At 51.0% G+C, this 17,121-nt stretch overlaps 1 protein-coding gene and 1 long non-coding RNA gene across 2 annotated transcripts in view; one reads left to right on the forward strand and one right to left on the reverse strand.

Moving 5' to 3' along the window:
* Positions 1–9: 9 nt before the first annotated feature.
* LOC115081651 lies at positions 10–8,446 on the reverse strand. The gene is made up of 3 exons (XR_003853849.1): positions 8,277–8,446; positions 6,393–6,486; positions 10–248 (listed from the first exon to the last, which is right to left on the reverse strand). It is a non-coding gene; the product is annotated as an uncharacterized LOC115081651 (long non-coding RNA).
* A 3,672-nt stretch (positions 8,447–12,118) lies between these two features.
* LOC115081642 (killer cell lectin-like receptor subfamily F member 1) overlaps positions 12,119–17,121 on the forward strand; it is a 35,834-nt gene continuing 30,831 nt past the window's right edge. Inside the window, exon 1 of the mRNA XM_029586065.1 lies at positions 12,119–12,218. Coding sequence (XP_029441925.1) covers positions 12,119–12,218 — 100 coding nt within the window. The remainder of the gene's footprint in view (positions 12,219–17,121) is intronic.

Below are 17,121 nucleotides of genomic sequence, written 5' to 3' on the forward strand. Positions count from 1 at the left end.
TCATTTTTCTTGTTCAGGCAGCTGTTGCAGAGATAATAGCTGTTTTCATTCCCATCGTGTAACATGTCGCCCGTCTTTTCCCCACGCTGCCAACCTGGCTTTAGGTCAAAATCACAGTTCTTGCAGTAATATCCATGGTACGATGGTTTACCACCCATGAGGATGCTTGCTTTGAACAGGGACTTCTGCTCCCACTTCACGTGACGGCTTGGGGGTGACAGGAAGCTCACAGCAGGCCAGGACCGGGTCTGAAGGAAGAACAGGGGTTTCTTGGGTTTTAAATGATCGGAACAAGAAGATAATCCCACCCGCTCCCCTGACATTACATCACTGTCTGTGGCCAGATTCAAAACACATTGTGGGGGGGACAGAGCCTCCAGCTGCGGGGGTGCGTCCCAGCGCGATGCTGCACGATTCTGCACAGAGGAACCGGGATGCATCTGTTTAATGCACCTAAGTGGGGCAGTGAGTTGCACAGCCGAGGATTACTTGGCCCTACACAGGCTGCAGTTCAGGTCTATCCTATTAATAACTATCTCGGAGCTTCCAATGTGGGACGGCACTTCTGATAGCGCCTGACCCGAGGACGTGACTCCACCCCAGCCACTTTCATAGTGGCCATCTATCTGTGCTTAGACATTTGGAGGTCAATATTCAAATCCTACTCATCCGGTTAAGTGGCAGCCTCTGTATATCCAGCTACGTTCAGCGGTCGCCTGGATAAGCAGCAGTATTCAGACTTATCCTGCTAAGTAGTGACACATTTGGGGATATTCAGCAGTACAGCATTGCTTCCTATCCATCTATCTTACTTAGCCAGCTATGTCTGCAAATTGTAATGTCCAATGATCCTTTTGTGTGTCTGTTCCTGCAGCCCGAGTACAAACAGCCTTTAAGAGCTGCAATCAGAGCTTCAGGGGCTGCATTTTATAATTACCCAGAACCCAGAATTGGGTTGATTCTGGTGTGAGCCACCATGAAGCCTGTGGGGAGATGGATGAGTCAAAAGTGAAGTCCTAATGGGTTTTTCAGGTGTGACCAGGATGCTATGAATCATGGGTAATATAATTCAGAGACTACGTGGCCTTCAGGACTACATTTCCCATGGTGCACAGCATCCAGATCACAGTTAGGGTGTGGGCAGGCAGTGGTGGCAGGAGGCGGGCTCTGCTGGAGAGGTCTGTGGTTGCTGGGAAGCCAAGCCTGGCCCCCTCCAAAGGAAGGTGGGGCCATGGTAGAGCGAGAGAGAGGGAGCAGGAGAGAGATGTAGAGAGTGAGAGAGATAAAGAAGAAAGGAGTGACAGGGATGCACTGGGAGCAGCAGACGTCGATAACAGTGAGACATTTCACCTCTGAAGGATCTCACCCAGGTCTTCCTTTCAGAATGAGACAGTGGCTCATTCCCCATTAATCTGATAATCATTGAGCTGTGACCCATTCAGTACTGACGGCAGAGCCCAACAGTAATCAAAGCGCAAGTGAAAGTCCAGTGGCTACCGTGCAAGCAATGGTGATAGCTATGAGAGGACTACCATGCATTCTACATTGATAGCCATGTACAGAACTAGAAAGGGCTACCATGGTAATGGTGTGTGCAGCTAGAGCTGGCTACTGGATACTATAACATGATGGCCAAGCACGAAGACAGAGACGGCTACCATGCACTCTCCATTGCAAGCCATGTGCAGAAAACTGCTTGGCTACCATCACTCCCTGGTGGTAAAGGTGGACATGGTTTTAACCCATGGTGCTAAAGATGACCTGTGTGGTTTAGACTTCAGAAACCTGCATTGACCCAAATAGAGAGAGACAGCAAGAGACAGACAGGGCGATAAAGCTGATCTCCAGAGGTTGCTTACGCTCCTGCTCTGTGACTCCCCTGTGCGCTTGTTTCTTGTCCCAAGATCCCGGTGCTCCCAGCATCAAGGACGGACACAATTTATCCCAAACGTAACATGAAGGAGATTACAAGCCCTGCGACTCAGGGAACCAAGCCTGGAGGAGCTGGGAGACTCCCTGCTCCTTCTGAGGGAGGTTTTATGTCACCTGTCACTGGGAGTCTCCTGATTCTGTGATCGTAGCGTCCTTAGTACCTGGGGCTGGAAGTGACACTGCCACGGGGACTCTCAGCAGCTGAGGGACTCCCTGCTCCTTCTGAGGGGGGGTTTATGTCACCTGTCACTGGGAGTCTCCTGATTCTGTGATCGTAGCGTCCTTAGTACCTGGGGCTGGAAGTGACACTGCCACGGGGACTCTCAGCAGCTGAGGGACTCCCTGCTCCTTCTGAGGGAGGTTTTATGTCGCCTGTCACTGGGAGTCTCCTGATTCTGTGATCCTAGCGTCCTTAGTACCTGGGGCTGGAAGTGACACTGCCACGGGGACTCTCAGCAGCTGAGGGACTCCCTGCTCCTCCTGAGGGAGGTTTTATGTCACCTGTCACTGGGAGTCTCCTGATTCTGTGATCCTAGCGTCCTTAGTACCTGGGGCTGGAAGTGACACTGCCACGGGGACTCTCAGCAGCTGAGGGACTCCCTGCTCTTCTGAGGGAGGTTTTATGTCACCTGTTACTGGGAGTCTCCTGATTCTGTGATCCTAGCGTCCTTAGTACCTGGGGCTGGAAGTGACACTGCCACGGGGACTCTCAGCAGCTGAGGGACTCCCTGCTCCTTCTGAGGGAGGTTTTATGTCACCTGTCACTGGGAGTCTCCTGATTCTGTGATCCTAGCATCCTTAGTACCTGGGGCTGGAAGTGACACTGCCACGGGGACTCTCAGTAGCTGAGGGACTCCCTGCTCCTTCTGAGGGAGGTTTTATGTCACCTGTCACTGGGAGTCTCCTGATTCTGTGATCCTAGCGTCCTTAGTACCTGGGGCTGGAAGTGACACTGCCACGGGGACTCTCAGCAGCTGAGGGACTCCCTGCTCTTCTGAGGGAGGTTTTATGTCACCTGTTACTGGGAGTCTCCTGATTCTGTGATCCTAGCGTCCTTAGTACCTGGGGCTGGAAGTGACACTGCCACGGGGACTCTCAGCAGCTGAGGGACTCCCTGCTCCTTCTGAGGGAGGTTTTATGTCACCTGTCACTGGGAGTCTCCTGATTCTGTGATCCTAGCATCCTTAGTACCTGGGGCTGGAAGTGACACTGCCACTGGGACTCTCAGTAGCTGAGGGACTCCCTGCTCCTTCTGAGGGAGGTTTTATGTCACCTGTCACTGGGAGTCTCCTGATTCTGTGATCCTAGCGTCCTTAGTACCTGGGGCTGGAAGTGACACTGCCACGGGGACTCTCAGCATCTGAGGGACTCCCTGCTCCTTCTGAGGGAGGTTTTATGTCGCCTGTCACTGGGAGTCTCCTGATTCTGTGATCTTAGCTTCCTTAGTACCTGGGGCTGGAAGTGACACTGCCACGGGGACTCTCAGCAGCTGAGGGACTCCCTGCTCCTTCTGAGGGAGGTTTTATGTCGCCTGTCACTGGGAGTCTCCTTATTCTGTGATCCTAGCGTCCTTAGTACCTGGGGCTGGAAGTGACACTGCCACGGGGACTCTCAGCAGCTGAGGGACTCCCTGCTCCTTCTGAGGGAGGTTTTATGTCGCCTGTCACTGGGAGTCTCCTTATTCTGTGATCCTAGCGTCCTTAGTACCTGGGGCTGGAAGTGACACTGCCACGGGGACTCTCTCAGCAGCTGAGGGACTCCCTGCTCCTTCTGAGGGAGGTTTTATGTCGCCTGTCACTGGGAGTCTCCTGATTCTGTGATCCTAGCGTCCTTAGTACCTGGGGCTGGAAGTGACACTGCCACGGGGACTCTCTCAGCAGCTGAGGGACTCCCTGCTTCTTCTGAGGGAGGTTTTATGTCGCCTGTCACTGGGAGTCTCCTGATTCTGTGATCTTAGCTTCCTTAGTACCTGGGGCTGGAAGTGACACTGCCACGGGGACTCTCAGCAGCTGAGGGACTCCCTGCTCCTTCTGAGGGAGGTTTTATGTCGCCTGTCACTGGGAGTCTCCTGATTCTGTGATCCTAGCGTCCTTAGTACCTGGGGCTGGAAGTGACACTGCCACAGGGACTCTCAGCAGCTGAGGGACTCCCTGCTCCTTCTGAGGGAGGTTTTATGTCGCCTGTCACTGGGAGTCTCCTGATTCTGTGATCCTAGCGTCCTTAGTACCTGGGGCTGGAAGTGACACTGCCACGGGGACTCTCTCAGCAGCTGAGGGACTCCCTGCTTCTTCTGAGGGAGGTTTTATGTCGCCTGTCACTGGGAGTCTCCTGATTCTGAGATCGTAGCTTCCTTAGTACCTGGGGCTGGAAGTGACACTGCCACGGGGACTCTCAGCAGCTGAGGGACTCCCTGCTTCTTCTGAGGGAGGTTTTATGTCGCCTGTCACTGGGAGTCTCCTGATTCTGTGATCCTAGTGTCCTTAGTACCTGGGGCTGGAAGTGACACTGCCACAGGGACTCTCAGCAGCTGAGGGACTCCCTGCTCCTTCTGAGGGAGGTTTTATGTCACCTGTCACTGGGAGTCTCCTGATTCTGAGATCGTAGCGTCCTTAGTACCTGGGGCTGGAAGTGACACTGCCACGGGGACTCTCAGCAGCTGAGGGACTCCCTGCTTCTTCTGAGGGAGGTTTTATGTCACCTGTCACTGGGAGTCTCCTGATTCTGTGATCCTAGCGTCCTTAGTACCTGGGGCCACCCGGCAGCGACTGAGGTTTGTTCTCAGCCGTGGTGCGGCCACAGATTTATGCAAATTGAAACTGATTCTGGAGCTCCTCTGCAGGGGTCCCTGAGGCCGTCACTCCAGTTTGCACCACAGAGCAGACATCTTCAGACTTCCCTGGCAGCCTCACCCTGACTGGGAGTCTGCAAGCATCAGCCAGAGGAGAAAACGCTGAGCTGGCAGCGAGCACTATTTATCTGTAATGCTTACTGTCCATGCAATAAAGGCTGATTCACCCCAACCCCCTCCAAGCAGCCTGGCCCCATTTTATTAATAATTAGCAAGAGATGATAAGAAGGGCAGAGGCAGCTTTGTGCTCACATTACAGACGGCAGGCTCTCTGCAGGGCTGTGACCCCTGTATTGGGCCAGCAGTGAAGCGATGGAAAGCTGAGGATCACACGGGCTTCACAGAGCACACCGAGGACCACTGAAGAAGGGATCTGGGTGAGGGCCAATACACGGCATCAGACCAAACCGAGAGCCACTGAAGAAGGGATCTGGGTGAGGGCCAATACACGGCATCAGAACACACCGAGGGCCACTGAAGAAGGGATCTGGGTGAGGGCCAATACACGGCATCAGACCACACCGAGAGCCACTGAAGAAGGGATCTGGGTGAGGGCCAATACACGGCATCAGACCACACCGAGGGCCACTGAAGAAGGGATCTGGGTGAGGGCCAATACATGGCATCAGAACACACCGAGGGCCACTGAAGAAGGGATCTGGGTGAGGGCCAATACACGGCATCAGACCAAACCGAGAGCCACTGAAGAAGGGATCTGGGTGAGGGCCAATACACGGCATCAGAACACACCGAGGGCCACTGAAGAAGGGATCTGGGTGAGGGCCAATACACGGCATCAGACCACACCGAGAGCCACTGAAGAAGGGATCTGGGTGAGGGCCAATACACGGCATCAGACCACACCGAGGGCCACTGAAGAAGGGATCTGGGTGAGGGCCAATACATGGCATCAGAACACACCGAGGGCCACTGAAGAAGGGATCTGGGTGAGGGCCAATACACGGCATCAGACCACACCGAGGGCCACTGAAGAAGGGATCTGGGTGAGGGCCAATACATGGCATCAGAACACACCGAGGGCCACTGAAGAAGGGATCTGGGTGAGGGCCAATACACGGCATCAGACCACACCGAGGGCCACTGAAGAAGGGATCTGGGTGAGGGCCAATACATGGCATCAGAACACACCGAGGGCCACTGAAGAAGGGATCTGGGTGAGGGCCAATACACGGCATCAGACCACACCGAGGGCCACTGAAGAAGGGTTCTGGGTGAGGGCCAATACACGGCATCAGACCACACCGAGGGCCACTGAAGAAGGGATCTGGGTGAGGGCCAATACACGGCATCAGACCACACCGAGGGCCACTGAAGAAGGGTTCTGGGTGAGGGCCAATACACGGCATCAGACCACACCGAGGGCCACTGAAGAAGGGATCAGGGTGAGGGCCAATACACGGCATCATTGCCCACGGAGAGTCCTGACCCTTCCAGGACTGACTCAGGAGTTAAGACCTCCACGTACCCGTAACAGAAAGGGAGGCTTTAGCATGAAAAGCGAAAGGAGACTTAGTGAAGAAATGGAAAGTCATTAGCGCGTTACTAATTATCTGTTCTGTAAAAGAAGAGATTCCAAGACAAGGACACTGACCTTTCCAGTTAGTCTGAGGACCGCCTGGGTGCCTTATTACCTACAGCAGGGTCTCTTCTCCGGATAAGAGTGCTCTATGTTCAGTCAGTCTGCCCTGGAATAAGGAGAGAGTTACATCAAAGTCCAGTTATAATCATTCTGGAAAGGGGCTGGATGGAGGTGTGACTGCTCAGAAGGGAGAGGGGGGTAGCAAGCAGACGGGGAAGTGAGAGCGAAAGAGAGAGGAGGACTGAAGTGAAAGAAGTGCACGTGAGAGAGGTTTGGTACTCAGTGCCAGAGGTCGTAGCACACTCGCACGTCCACACTCACATCCCTCACACATGGGGTGGCCTTTATAGAAACATAGAAACATAGAAATGACGGCAGAAGAAGACCAAACGGCCCATCCAGTCTGCCCAGCAAGCTTCACACATTTTTCCTCATACTTATCTGTTTCTCTTGGCTCTTTGGTTCTATTTCCCTTCCACCCCCACCATTAATGTAGAGAGCAGTGATGGAGCTGCATCCAAGTGAAATATCAAGCTTGATTAGTTAGGGGTAGTAGGGGAAGTAACCGCCACAATTAGCAAGCTACACCCATGATTATTTGTTTTACCCAGACTATGTTATCGTAATCGGAGGACTTGGGCAGCCCTGACAGAGAGCAAGGGAAGGGGATGGCGCATTTCTCCTTTCCAGGGTGAGAGCGCGTCAGTTGCCATTCTGTAAGCTCTTTGCAGGCCACAGGTCCTGATCTTTCAACGCGTGTTAGGTCAGCTCTCCCATTCCTGCACACTTACACCCTCACAGCTCCTGTACCTTTTTCCAAGTTTATTAAATAAAAATGTGACTGTGCCAGGAAGAGCGTGCCACCTGGCAGTGACTGAGGTTTGTTCTCAGCCGTGGTGCGGCCACAAATTTATATCCTCACAGCTCCTTTACGCTTCTGTATCTTTTTCCATCCTAATTAAATAAAAACGTGACTGTGTCAGGAAGAGCGTGCCACCAGGCAGTGACTGAGGTTTGTTCTCAGCCGTGGTGCGGCCACGGATTTATAACCTCACAGCTCCTTTACGCTTCTGTACCTTTTTCCATCCTAATTAAATAAAAACGTGACTGTGTCAGGGAGAGCGTGCCACCTGGCAGTGACTGAGGTTTGTTCTCAGCCATGGTGCGGCCACAGATTTATATCCTCACAGCTCCTTTACGCTTCTGTATCTTTTTCCATCCTAATTAAATAAAAACGTGACTGTGTCAGGGAGAGCGTTCCACCTGGTGGTGACTGAGGTTTGTTCTCAGCCATGGTGCAGGGGCCCCTGAGGCCGTCACTCCAGTTTGCACCACAGAGCAGACGTCTCAGACTTCCCTGGCAGCCTCACCCTGACTGGGAGTCTGCAAGCATCAGCCAAAGGAGAAAGCGCTGAGCTGGCAGCGAGCACTATTTTATCTGTAATGCTTACTGTCCATGCAATAAAGGCTGATTCACCCCATCCCCCTCCCAGCAGCCTGGCCCCATTTTATTAATAATTAGCAAGAGATGATAAGAAGGGCAGAGGCAGCTTTGTGCTCACATTACAGACGGCAGGCTCTCTGCAGGGCTGTGACCCCTGTATTGGGCCAGCAGTGAAGCGATGGAAAGCTGAGGACCACACGGGCTTCACAGACCACACCGAGGGCCACTGAAGAAGGGATCTGGGTGAGGGCCAATACACAGCATCATTGCCCACGGAGAGTCCTGACCCCTCCAGGACTGACTCAGGAGTTAAGACCTCCACGTACCCGTAACAGAAAGGGAGGCTTTAGCATGAAAAGCGAAAGGAGATTTAGTGAAGAAATGGAAAGTCATTAGCGCGTTACTAATTATCTGTTCTGTAAAAGAAGAGATTCCAAGACAAGGACACTGACCTTTCCAATTAGTCTGAGGACTGCCTGGGTGCCTTATTACCTACAGCAGGGTCTCTTCTCCGGATAAGAGTGCTCTATGTTCAGTCAGCCTGCCCTGGAATAAGCAGAGAGTTACATCAAAGTCCAGTTATAATCATTCTGGAAAGGGGCTGGATGGAGGTGTGACTGCTCAGAAGGGAGAGGGGGCTAGCAAGGAGACGGGGAAGTGAGAGCGAAAGAGAGAGGAGGACTGAAGTGAAAGAAGTGCACGTGAGAGAGGTTTGGTACTCAGTGCCAGAGGTCGTAGCACACTCGCACGTCCACACTCACATCCCTCACACATGGGGTGGCCTTTATGTTTCGTAATCGGAGGTCTTGGGCAGCCATGACAGAGAGCAAGGGAAGGGGATGGCGCATTTCTCCTTTCCAGGGTGAGAGCGCGTCAGTTGCCATTCTGTAAGCTCTTTGCAGGCCACAGGTCCTGATCTTTCAACGCGTGTTAGGTCAGCTCTCCCATTCCTGCACACTTACACCCTCACAGCTCCTTTACGCTTCTGTACCTTTTTCCATCCTAATTAAATAAAAACGTGACTGTGTCAGGGAGAGCGTTCCACCTGGCAGCGCCTGAGGTTTGTTCTGCCTCTCCCTACTCTCTGGACTTGCCCTGTTCTTCCTCTTGCTCCTTCTCCTTCTCCTTCTCCTCCTCTCGCTTCTTCTGGTGCTCTGCCTGCATCTTCTGCCTCTCCCTACTCTCTGGACCTGCCCTGTTCTTCCTCTCGCTCCTTCTCCTTCTCCTCCTCCTCCTCTCGCTTCTTCTGGTGCTCTGCCTGCATCTTCTGCCTCTCCCTACTCTCTGGACCTGCCCTGTTCTTCCTCTCGCTCCTTCTCCTTCTCCTCCTCCTCCTCTCGCTTCTTCTGGTGCTCTGCCTGCATCTTCTGCCTCTCCCTACTCTCTGGACCTGCCCTGTTCTTCCTCTCGCTCCTTCTCCTTCTCCTCCTTCTCCTCTCGCTTCTTCTGGTGCTCTGCCTGCATCTTCTGCCTCTCCCTACTCTCTGGACCTGCCCTGTTCTTCCTCTCGCTCCTTCTCCTTCTCCTCCTCCTCCTCTCGCTTCTTCTGGTGCTCTGCCTGCATCTTCTGCCTCTCCCTACTCTCTGGACCTGCCCTGTTCTTCCTCTCGCTCCTTCTCCTCCTTCTCCTCTCGCTTCTTCTGGTGCTCTGCCTGCATCTTCTGCCTCTCCCTACTCTCTGGACCTGCCCTGTTCTTCCTCTCGCTCCTTCTCCTCCTTCTCCTCTCGCTTCTTCTGGTGCTCTGCCTGCATCTTCTGCCTCTCCCTACTCTCTGGACCTGCCCTGTTCTTCCTCTCGCTCCTTCTCCTTCTCCTCCTCTCGCTTCTTCTGGTGCTCTGCCTGCATCTTCTGCCTCTCCCTACTCTCTGGACCTGCCCTGTTCTTCCTCTCGCTCCTTCTCCTTCTCCTCCTTCTCCTCTCGCTTCTTCTGGTGCTCTGCCTGCATCTTCTGCCTCTCCCTACTCTCTGGACTTGCCCTGTTCTTCCTCTCGCTCCTTCTCCTTCTCCTCCTTCTCCTCTTGCTTCTTCTGGTGCTCTGCCTGCATCTTCTGCCTCTCCGCGGCCTCCTCCCTCCTCATTTCTGCTTTCTCTGCCTCGGCCTGTTGTGCTCTGCGGGCCTCATCCATTTGGTTTACCGCCAGATTCAAAACACATTGTGGGGGGGTGAGAGGGGGACAGAGCCTCCCGCTGCGGGGGTGCGTCCCAGCGCGATGCTGCACAGAGGAACCGGGATGCATCTGGAATTCATATCTGATGTGCCTGCTCTCCTGTGAACGAGATTTAGTATCGGCCCACATGCAAATGAGGGCCCGCTGTAAAAGGAGGCGCTAGGGACACTTTCAACGCGTGTTAGGACTTCCAGACATATTTCATTTTTATATGTGCATCAGCATCCCATTTAATAATGTGCGCCCTTAGTCTGAGGCCTGTGGGAAGGTCGTGTGTAACGTACCCCAGCAGAGGCACAGGGCACTCACCATGAGCCCCCAGGGGCAAACATTCTCTGCTTTTAATTCCTCTCTTTCTGGACATTTGGTGCGCAGAGGACCCTCCTCGCAGCCTCGTCTCCCCAGTGATGTCACCGTCTGTTTCTGACGAATGAGCTCACCTGTGCCCTTCCCTTCTGGTTGAGAAGCTACACTCTTCCTACCCCCTCACCCCACACCAGCCCACCCCACCAGGGCCGCACACACCCTCCAGAACATAAGAACATAAGAAATTGCCATGCTGGGTCAGACCAAGGGTCCATCAAGCCCAGCATCCTGTTTCCAACAGTGGCCAATCCAGGTCACAAGAACCTGGCAACTACCCAAACACTAAGAAGATCCCATGTTACTGATGCAATTAATAGCAGTGTCACATATTGCTTGCATCTAAACTTGAGACAGGAAACTGGTCCTTCACAACGTTGGAGTCATTTTTTGTTACTTTTGCTGAGAATGTATAAAGAGGATATTAGGCCGTAGGGATTCAGAGTTCTCACCCAGACACAGACCAGTTTGAAGGCCACAGGCCAACCCCTGAGTGAACTCCTGTTTACTGTCTTACATTGTGAAAAGTTTACAAACAGGCAAGAGTCTGTTTATGAGAAAACTAGCAATTAACTTATACTAAAGCCTGAGAGAGAGAATGAAGGCCACACAGCTGTGTCTGAAACCTGATAAGAACTCAGAGGGAGGGAACGCTGTTGCTTTCACAAGCATTTGTAGTGTATAAAGAGAGACAGCGAGAAAGAGAGAGGAGAGAGATGCGGTTGTTTTAAAATTTACCTTTGATTGTAGAGTGACAAAATAGCTACTTGTCAAGGGAAAAAAAACTGAACCAGCTCCTGGTTTATCCCAATGCATGCAATAAGACATAGTTCTGCTTTTCTTATGGAACTCAATAGAGAAATTTCTATGAATGCAATGGGGTAAAACCAGGCCTGGATTGGCTTGTCCTCCTTGACATGGAGTTATATGGTCACCCAATTCTTACAGGAATCCCTGCTAGGGGGAGAGACCTCTTATAGGAAAGAAACCACCAGAAGTTCATCAGATCAATAAGATGTCCTGACACCGAGTGCGCTGATCCCTCCCCGTTACCCACATTTTCTGGCTTGGTGAAATGTTTAGGGTCTGAAGGGTTAAAGTGAAGCTGTTACTAATCCTTTTCTGCATCAGCACCCAGCAGTGACATCTGTGGTTTCTAGAAGCTGAGAGAACCCAGGCCTCTGCCCAACATCCTGTGAGAGAGGCGAGGGGGCGGCTGACCAGTCTCTCATTGGACAGAGACCCAGACAACGGCTGCTCCCTGTCACCTTTTCTCCTGCCATCATGAGTGTGTGGTCAGTGAGGTTCCACCAGGCCCACGTTATCCTTGGTAACCATGGCAGCAGGTGACTGGCACGCCACAGGAAACGAGGCCGACGCAGTCAGAGGCAGCCACAATGGCCGGAGCAGAGCAAAAGGGCAGGACCTCCAGGAGGGTGGAAGGAATGCAGAGAATTTCCATGCACTAAACACTGCAGTTACGACCCTTGTGCGTGACCGGACATCGGAGCCTCAGAGTGACCATTACCCACATCCCGTTCCACATCATGACACCTGCACTGGGTGTTATCTCTGCCTGGACGTGGCTGGAGAGGGCAGGATCTCTGTCACTTCCCCTCTTCTACTCAACATCCCATGTAACTGACACTGAGACTCCTCCTGTCACTGAGGTCTTGAATTTGACACTCAGAGGCTGCAGAGACAGGCGGTGTCCTGATCATTCTCCCCTACACTGCAAGGAATCCCCTGAGCTGTGTCTCCGATGGAGGGCTCCGTAGCTCTGGAACAAGAAGAGGCGCGGGATGAGGGTCTCCGTTACCCCATGGGTGACAAACAGGAAGATTCAGGGACAGAGGCTACAGGTGAACGGTCGGGTTTTTCCATGCAGATCCAGTGCCTCGTTTTACCCCACGGCAAGCATGGACTCAGTAGGGAAACATCAGAACTACAAGTCCCAGCATGCAAGAGGGCTAAAACCAGGACTGGATCAAACTGAATAAAATGGAACCAGCTGGGACCCTTTATTGACTGGAGCCACTTTACTTTCTAATGAAGGGAAGCAGTGGTTATAGTCCAAGAGTTCGGGCACGGGAGTGAGCGGCTCCCATGCAGGTATTTATTACCCATCCTTACAGTGATAACCTCAGTGAGCACAGGGACGTATGGGCAGTAAGGAGCCTCTCAGACAGGTGTGAGACACTTACCAGGGCACGGGGGGTCTTCCCTGGGGAGTGAGAGGCTCCCATGCAGGTATTTATTACCCATCCTTACAGTGATAACCTCAGTGAGCACAGGGACGTATGGGCAGTAAGGAGCCTCTCAGACAGGTGTGAGACATGGGACCAGGGCACGGGAGGTCTTCCCTGGGGAGTGAGGGGCTCCCATGCAGGTATTTATTACCCATCCTTACAGTGATAACCTCAGTGAGCACAGGGACGTATGGGCAGTAAGGAGCCTCTCAGACAGGTGTGAGACACTTACCAGGGTACGGGGGGTCTTCCCTGGGGAGTGAGAGGCTCCCATGCAGGTATTTATTACCCATCCTTACAGTGATAACCTCAGTGAGCACAGGGACGTATGGGCAGTAAGGAGCCTCTCAGACAGGCGTGAGACACTTACCAGGGCACGGGAGGTCTTCCCTGGGGAGTGAGGGGCTCCCATGCAGGTATTTATTACCCATCCTTACAGTGATAACCTCAGTGAGCACAGGGACGTATGGGCAGTAAGGAGCCTCTCAGACAGGTGTGAGACACTTACCAGGGCACGGGGGGTCTTCCCTGGGGAGTGAGAGGCTCCCATGCAGGTATTTATTACCCATCCTTACAGTGATAACCTCAGTGAGCACAGGGACGTATGGGCAGTAAGGAGCCTCTCAGACAGGTGTGAGACATCAGACCAGGGCACGGGGGGTCTTCCCTGGGAAGTGAGGGGCTCCCATGCAGGTATTTATTACCCATCCTTACAGTGATAACCTCAGTGAGCACAGGGACGTATGGGCAGTAAGGAGCCTCTCAGACAGGTGTGAGACATGGGACCAGGGCACGGGGGGTCTTCCCTGGGGAGTGAGGGGGCTCCCATGCAGGTATTTATTACCCATCCTTACAGTGATAACCTCAGTGAGCACAGGGACGTATGGGCAGTAAGGAGCCTCTCAGACAGGTGTGAGACACTTACCAGGGCACGGGGGGTCTTCCCTGGGGAGTGAGAGGCTCCCATGCAGGTATTTATTACCCATCCTTACAGTGATAACCTCAGTGAGCACAGGGACGTATGGGCAGTAAGGAGCCTCTCAGACAGGTGTGAGACACTTACCAGGGCACGGGGGGTCTTCCCTGGGGAGTGAGAGGCTCCCATGCAGGTATTTATTACCCATCCTTACAGTGATAACCTCAGTGAGCACAGGGACGTATGGGCAGTAAGGAGCCTCTCAGACAGGTGTCAGACACTTACCAGGGCACGGGGGGTCTTCCCTGGGGAGTGAGGGGCTCCCATGCAGGTATTTATTACCCATCCTTACAGTGATAACCTCAGTGAGCACAGGGACGTATGGGCAGTAAGGAGCCTCTCAGACAGGTGTGAGACACTTACCAGGGCACGGGAGGTCTTCCCTGGGGAGTGAGGGGCTCCCATGCAGGTATTTATTACCCATCCTTACAGTGATAACCTCAGTGAGCACAGGGACGTATGGGCAGTAAGGAGCCTCTCAGACAGGCGTGAGACATCGGACCAGGGCACGGGGGGTCTTCCCTGGGGAGTGAGCGGCTCCCATGCAGGTATTTATTACCCATCCTTAGCAGTGATAACCTCAGTGAGCACAGGGACGTATGGGCAGTAAGGAGCCTCTCAGACAGGTGTGAGACATGGGACCAGGGCACGGGGGGTCTTCCCTGGGGAGTGAGCGGCTCCCATGCAGGTATTTATTACCCATCCTTAGCAGTGATAACCTCAGTGAGCACAGGGACGTATGGGCAGTGAGGAGCCTCTCAGACAGGTGTGAGACATGGGACCAGGGCACACCAACGTCTTCTAAACCCTAAAACTGCCATTGTTGTGGTAGAGCCAAAGCTCTTCATGAGCACTGAGCGTGCAGCCACCTCTGGGCGGGAAACAAGGCAGCAATTAGTTATGTGGCTAATTACAGGGGGTTTGAGGAGCCCTGAGGGGAATCAGGTGAGAGAGGCTGAGGAATAAGGAGTTTACGCACAGGAAGCATAAATGACCTGCCCCGTGGTCTGTGATCAGAGACAGAGCTTGACGAGGGTGCAGGCGATTTCTCGGATCTGTTCCCCTTGGGACGTCCCTGTTTCATGGCGGCAGCTCCTGGGCCGGTCTGGTTTCAAAGGGCGAGCACTGCCGTGCGGTGGATCTGGGTCTGATTCCTGCTCTCCAGGCTGGCTGGGGCTGCTGTAGAGGCAGCGCACATCATCCCTGGGGCTGGGGGACGAGGGGAGCAGGGAGTGCAAGGCATCAGGCAATGCTGACATCTGATAGCCAGGCCTAGGATCCACGTTAGCCCGGATCTAGGGGGAGCTGTGGATCGTGGCCCCTGAGATAGGACGGTCACTGCAATGCAGGCCAGGATTGGAAGGAGATATAAATGTAGGGATCGCTCCCCATCCCTCGCGGCTGGGTTGCTGTGAATGAAGCCCCCTACATCATCGTTCCTTAGAGGCCGGTTCCAGCAGGAAGAAACTGTCCAGCCAAAAGTACAAAACTCATCTTGAGCTTTACGATCTATTTCCACTCAGCAGTGAATGAGTGAATGAAAAGTGGTTTAACTGGGAAGCTGAGCAGATGTGAGCTGGGAATCCCAGCGCAGACATTTATTTATTTACTTATAAGATTTTCTATACCGTCGATTAGACAGGCCATCTCAGTGGTTCACAACACATCATAGAACAGATAAAACACAAATTGTCATTCATAAAGCAACTAAAATACAGTTTGTTTTCATAAAAGAAAATAAAAGGTTACTCATAATAAAATAATAATGATATTCGGCATAATACTAAGCTAATAACAACGTAAGAGCATTATTCATAAATATAAAAAGAATAGTAAAATCGTATCTATAATCATAACAAGTATCTAGGAGCTTTTTCTCACGCTCACTCTTCAGTGCAACATTAACTTTTTTTCTGCTTAGTTCCCTCGGATGTAAAATGCCTCCTTAAACAGCCAGGTTTTTATACTTTGATTGAAGTTTCTCCGATCTTTTTGCAATCGTAGTTCTTCAGGTAACTCATTCGATAATCCAGGGCCTGCTATTGACAAAGCTCTGTCTCTGACACTTGACTTAAAAGAGCTGAGTGTAGAGATGGAGTTGTTACTAATCCTTCGCTAGCTGACCTCAGCTTCCTTTGTGGCACATGCAAGCGAATAGCAGCATTAAGCCAATCTATTTGTTCCTCATGAATTAATTCATGTAGGGTGCATAATGCCTTGAATTTAATGCGAGACTGAATTGGAAGCCGGTGTAGTGCAGCTAGAATTGGTGTAATGTGCTCCCTCTTAGTGTTCATGCTGCTGTGTTCTGTAAAATGTGTACTGCTCTAATCCTTATGGCTGGAATTGCAGTAATCTGTACTCGCAAATATTAATGCTCGTAGTGTTCGAAAACCGCTTTGATGGAATAATGGTTTCAATCTTTTAAGCGTCATTAATTTCATATAGCCCTCCCTTACTATTTTTGTTATATGTTTTTTCATATTTAATTCTGAATCTATAACTCCTAGGTCCCTAACTGTGTCTGATAATTTTAAATTCGGATCTTTATGGGTTATTGTTGATGATTGTCTATTCACTATAATTTTTCTCTCCAATAAGATGAATTCGTTTTTGTCAATATTTATAACTAATTCCATGAGTTAATAATTGTGAGATACATATTTGCAAGTTCAGAAGCCTTTTCTATTGTATCATCTATTGGTAAAATTATCTGAATATCATCAGCGTATATGTAGTAAATACAACATATATATATATATATATTAAATAGTGTTGAAGAAAGGACGGATCCTTGAGGAACGCCTGCTGTCAGTGTAATCTCTTCTGATGTCATTTTATTAATTTTAACCCTATAAATTCGATTCTCCAAACAAGAATTGAACCATTTTAATGTTATGCCACTTATTCCAATGTCCATTAATCTCTGAAGAAGTATATTATGATTTACAGTATCAAACGCTGCCGATAAATCTAACAAGATTAATAAGTATTTTTGTCCACTGTCAAATCCTCTCAGGACTGTGTCAGTTAGGGATAAAAGCAACGTTTCAGTGCTAAAATGTTCCCTAAAGCCACGTTGCACAGGATATAAAATATTATTGACCTCGAGATGTCTAGAAAGTTGGTTTTGTACTACCTTTTCTATAAGTTTAGAAATAAAAGATAAGTTTGGATTTTATCTCTGACGGATCTAGTTTACTTTCTTTTAATATGGGTTTTTAGTATATTTGGCAGTTAGCATTAAGTTAATGGTTTGCATCCTGGCATTAACAATTGGCTTTAATGCTAGGATGGGAATGGAATCGACAGGGTGGATGGCAGGATTCATGTTTTAATCAAACATTTTATTTCTAGAATTGTTGCTTCTTCAAACTTGACCATTTTTTTAGTTCTTTAGGACACCTCTTAATCTGCTGGGCCGTTTTGCTATCTAGACTGGCTAATAATTTATCTATTTTGTTTAGTTTCTGGGAACACAGTAACTGTTCACTTTGGGGTAGATTTTATAAATTTGCGCACACGTGTACTTTTGTTCAC

This window comes from Rhinatrema bivittatum, unplaced genomic scaffold (genome assembly GCF_901001135.1).
Source record: "Rhinatrema bivittatum unplaced genomic scaffold, aRhiBiv1.1, whole genome shotgun sequence".
NCBI lineage: Eukaryota > Metazoa > Chordata > Amphibia > Gymnophiona > Rhinatrematidae > Rhinatrema > Rhinatrema bivittatum.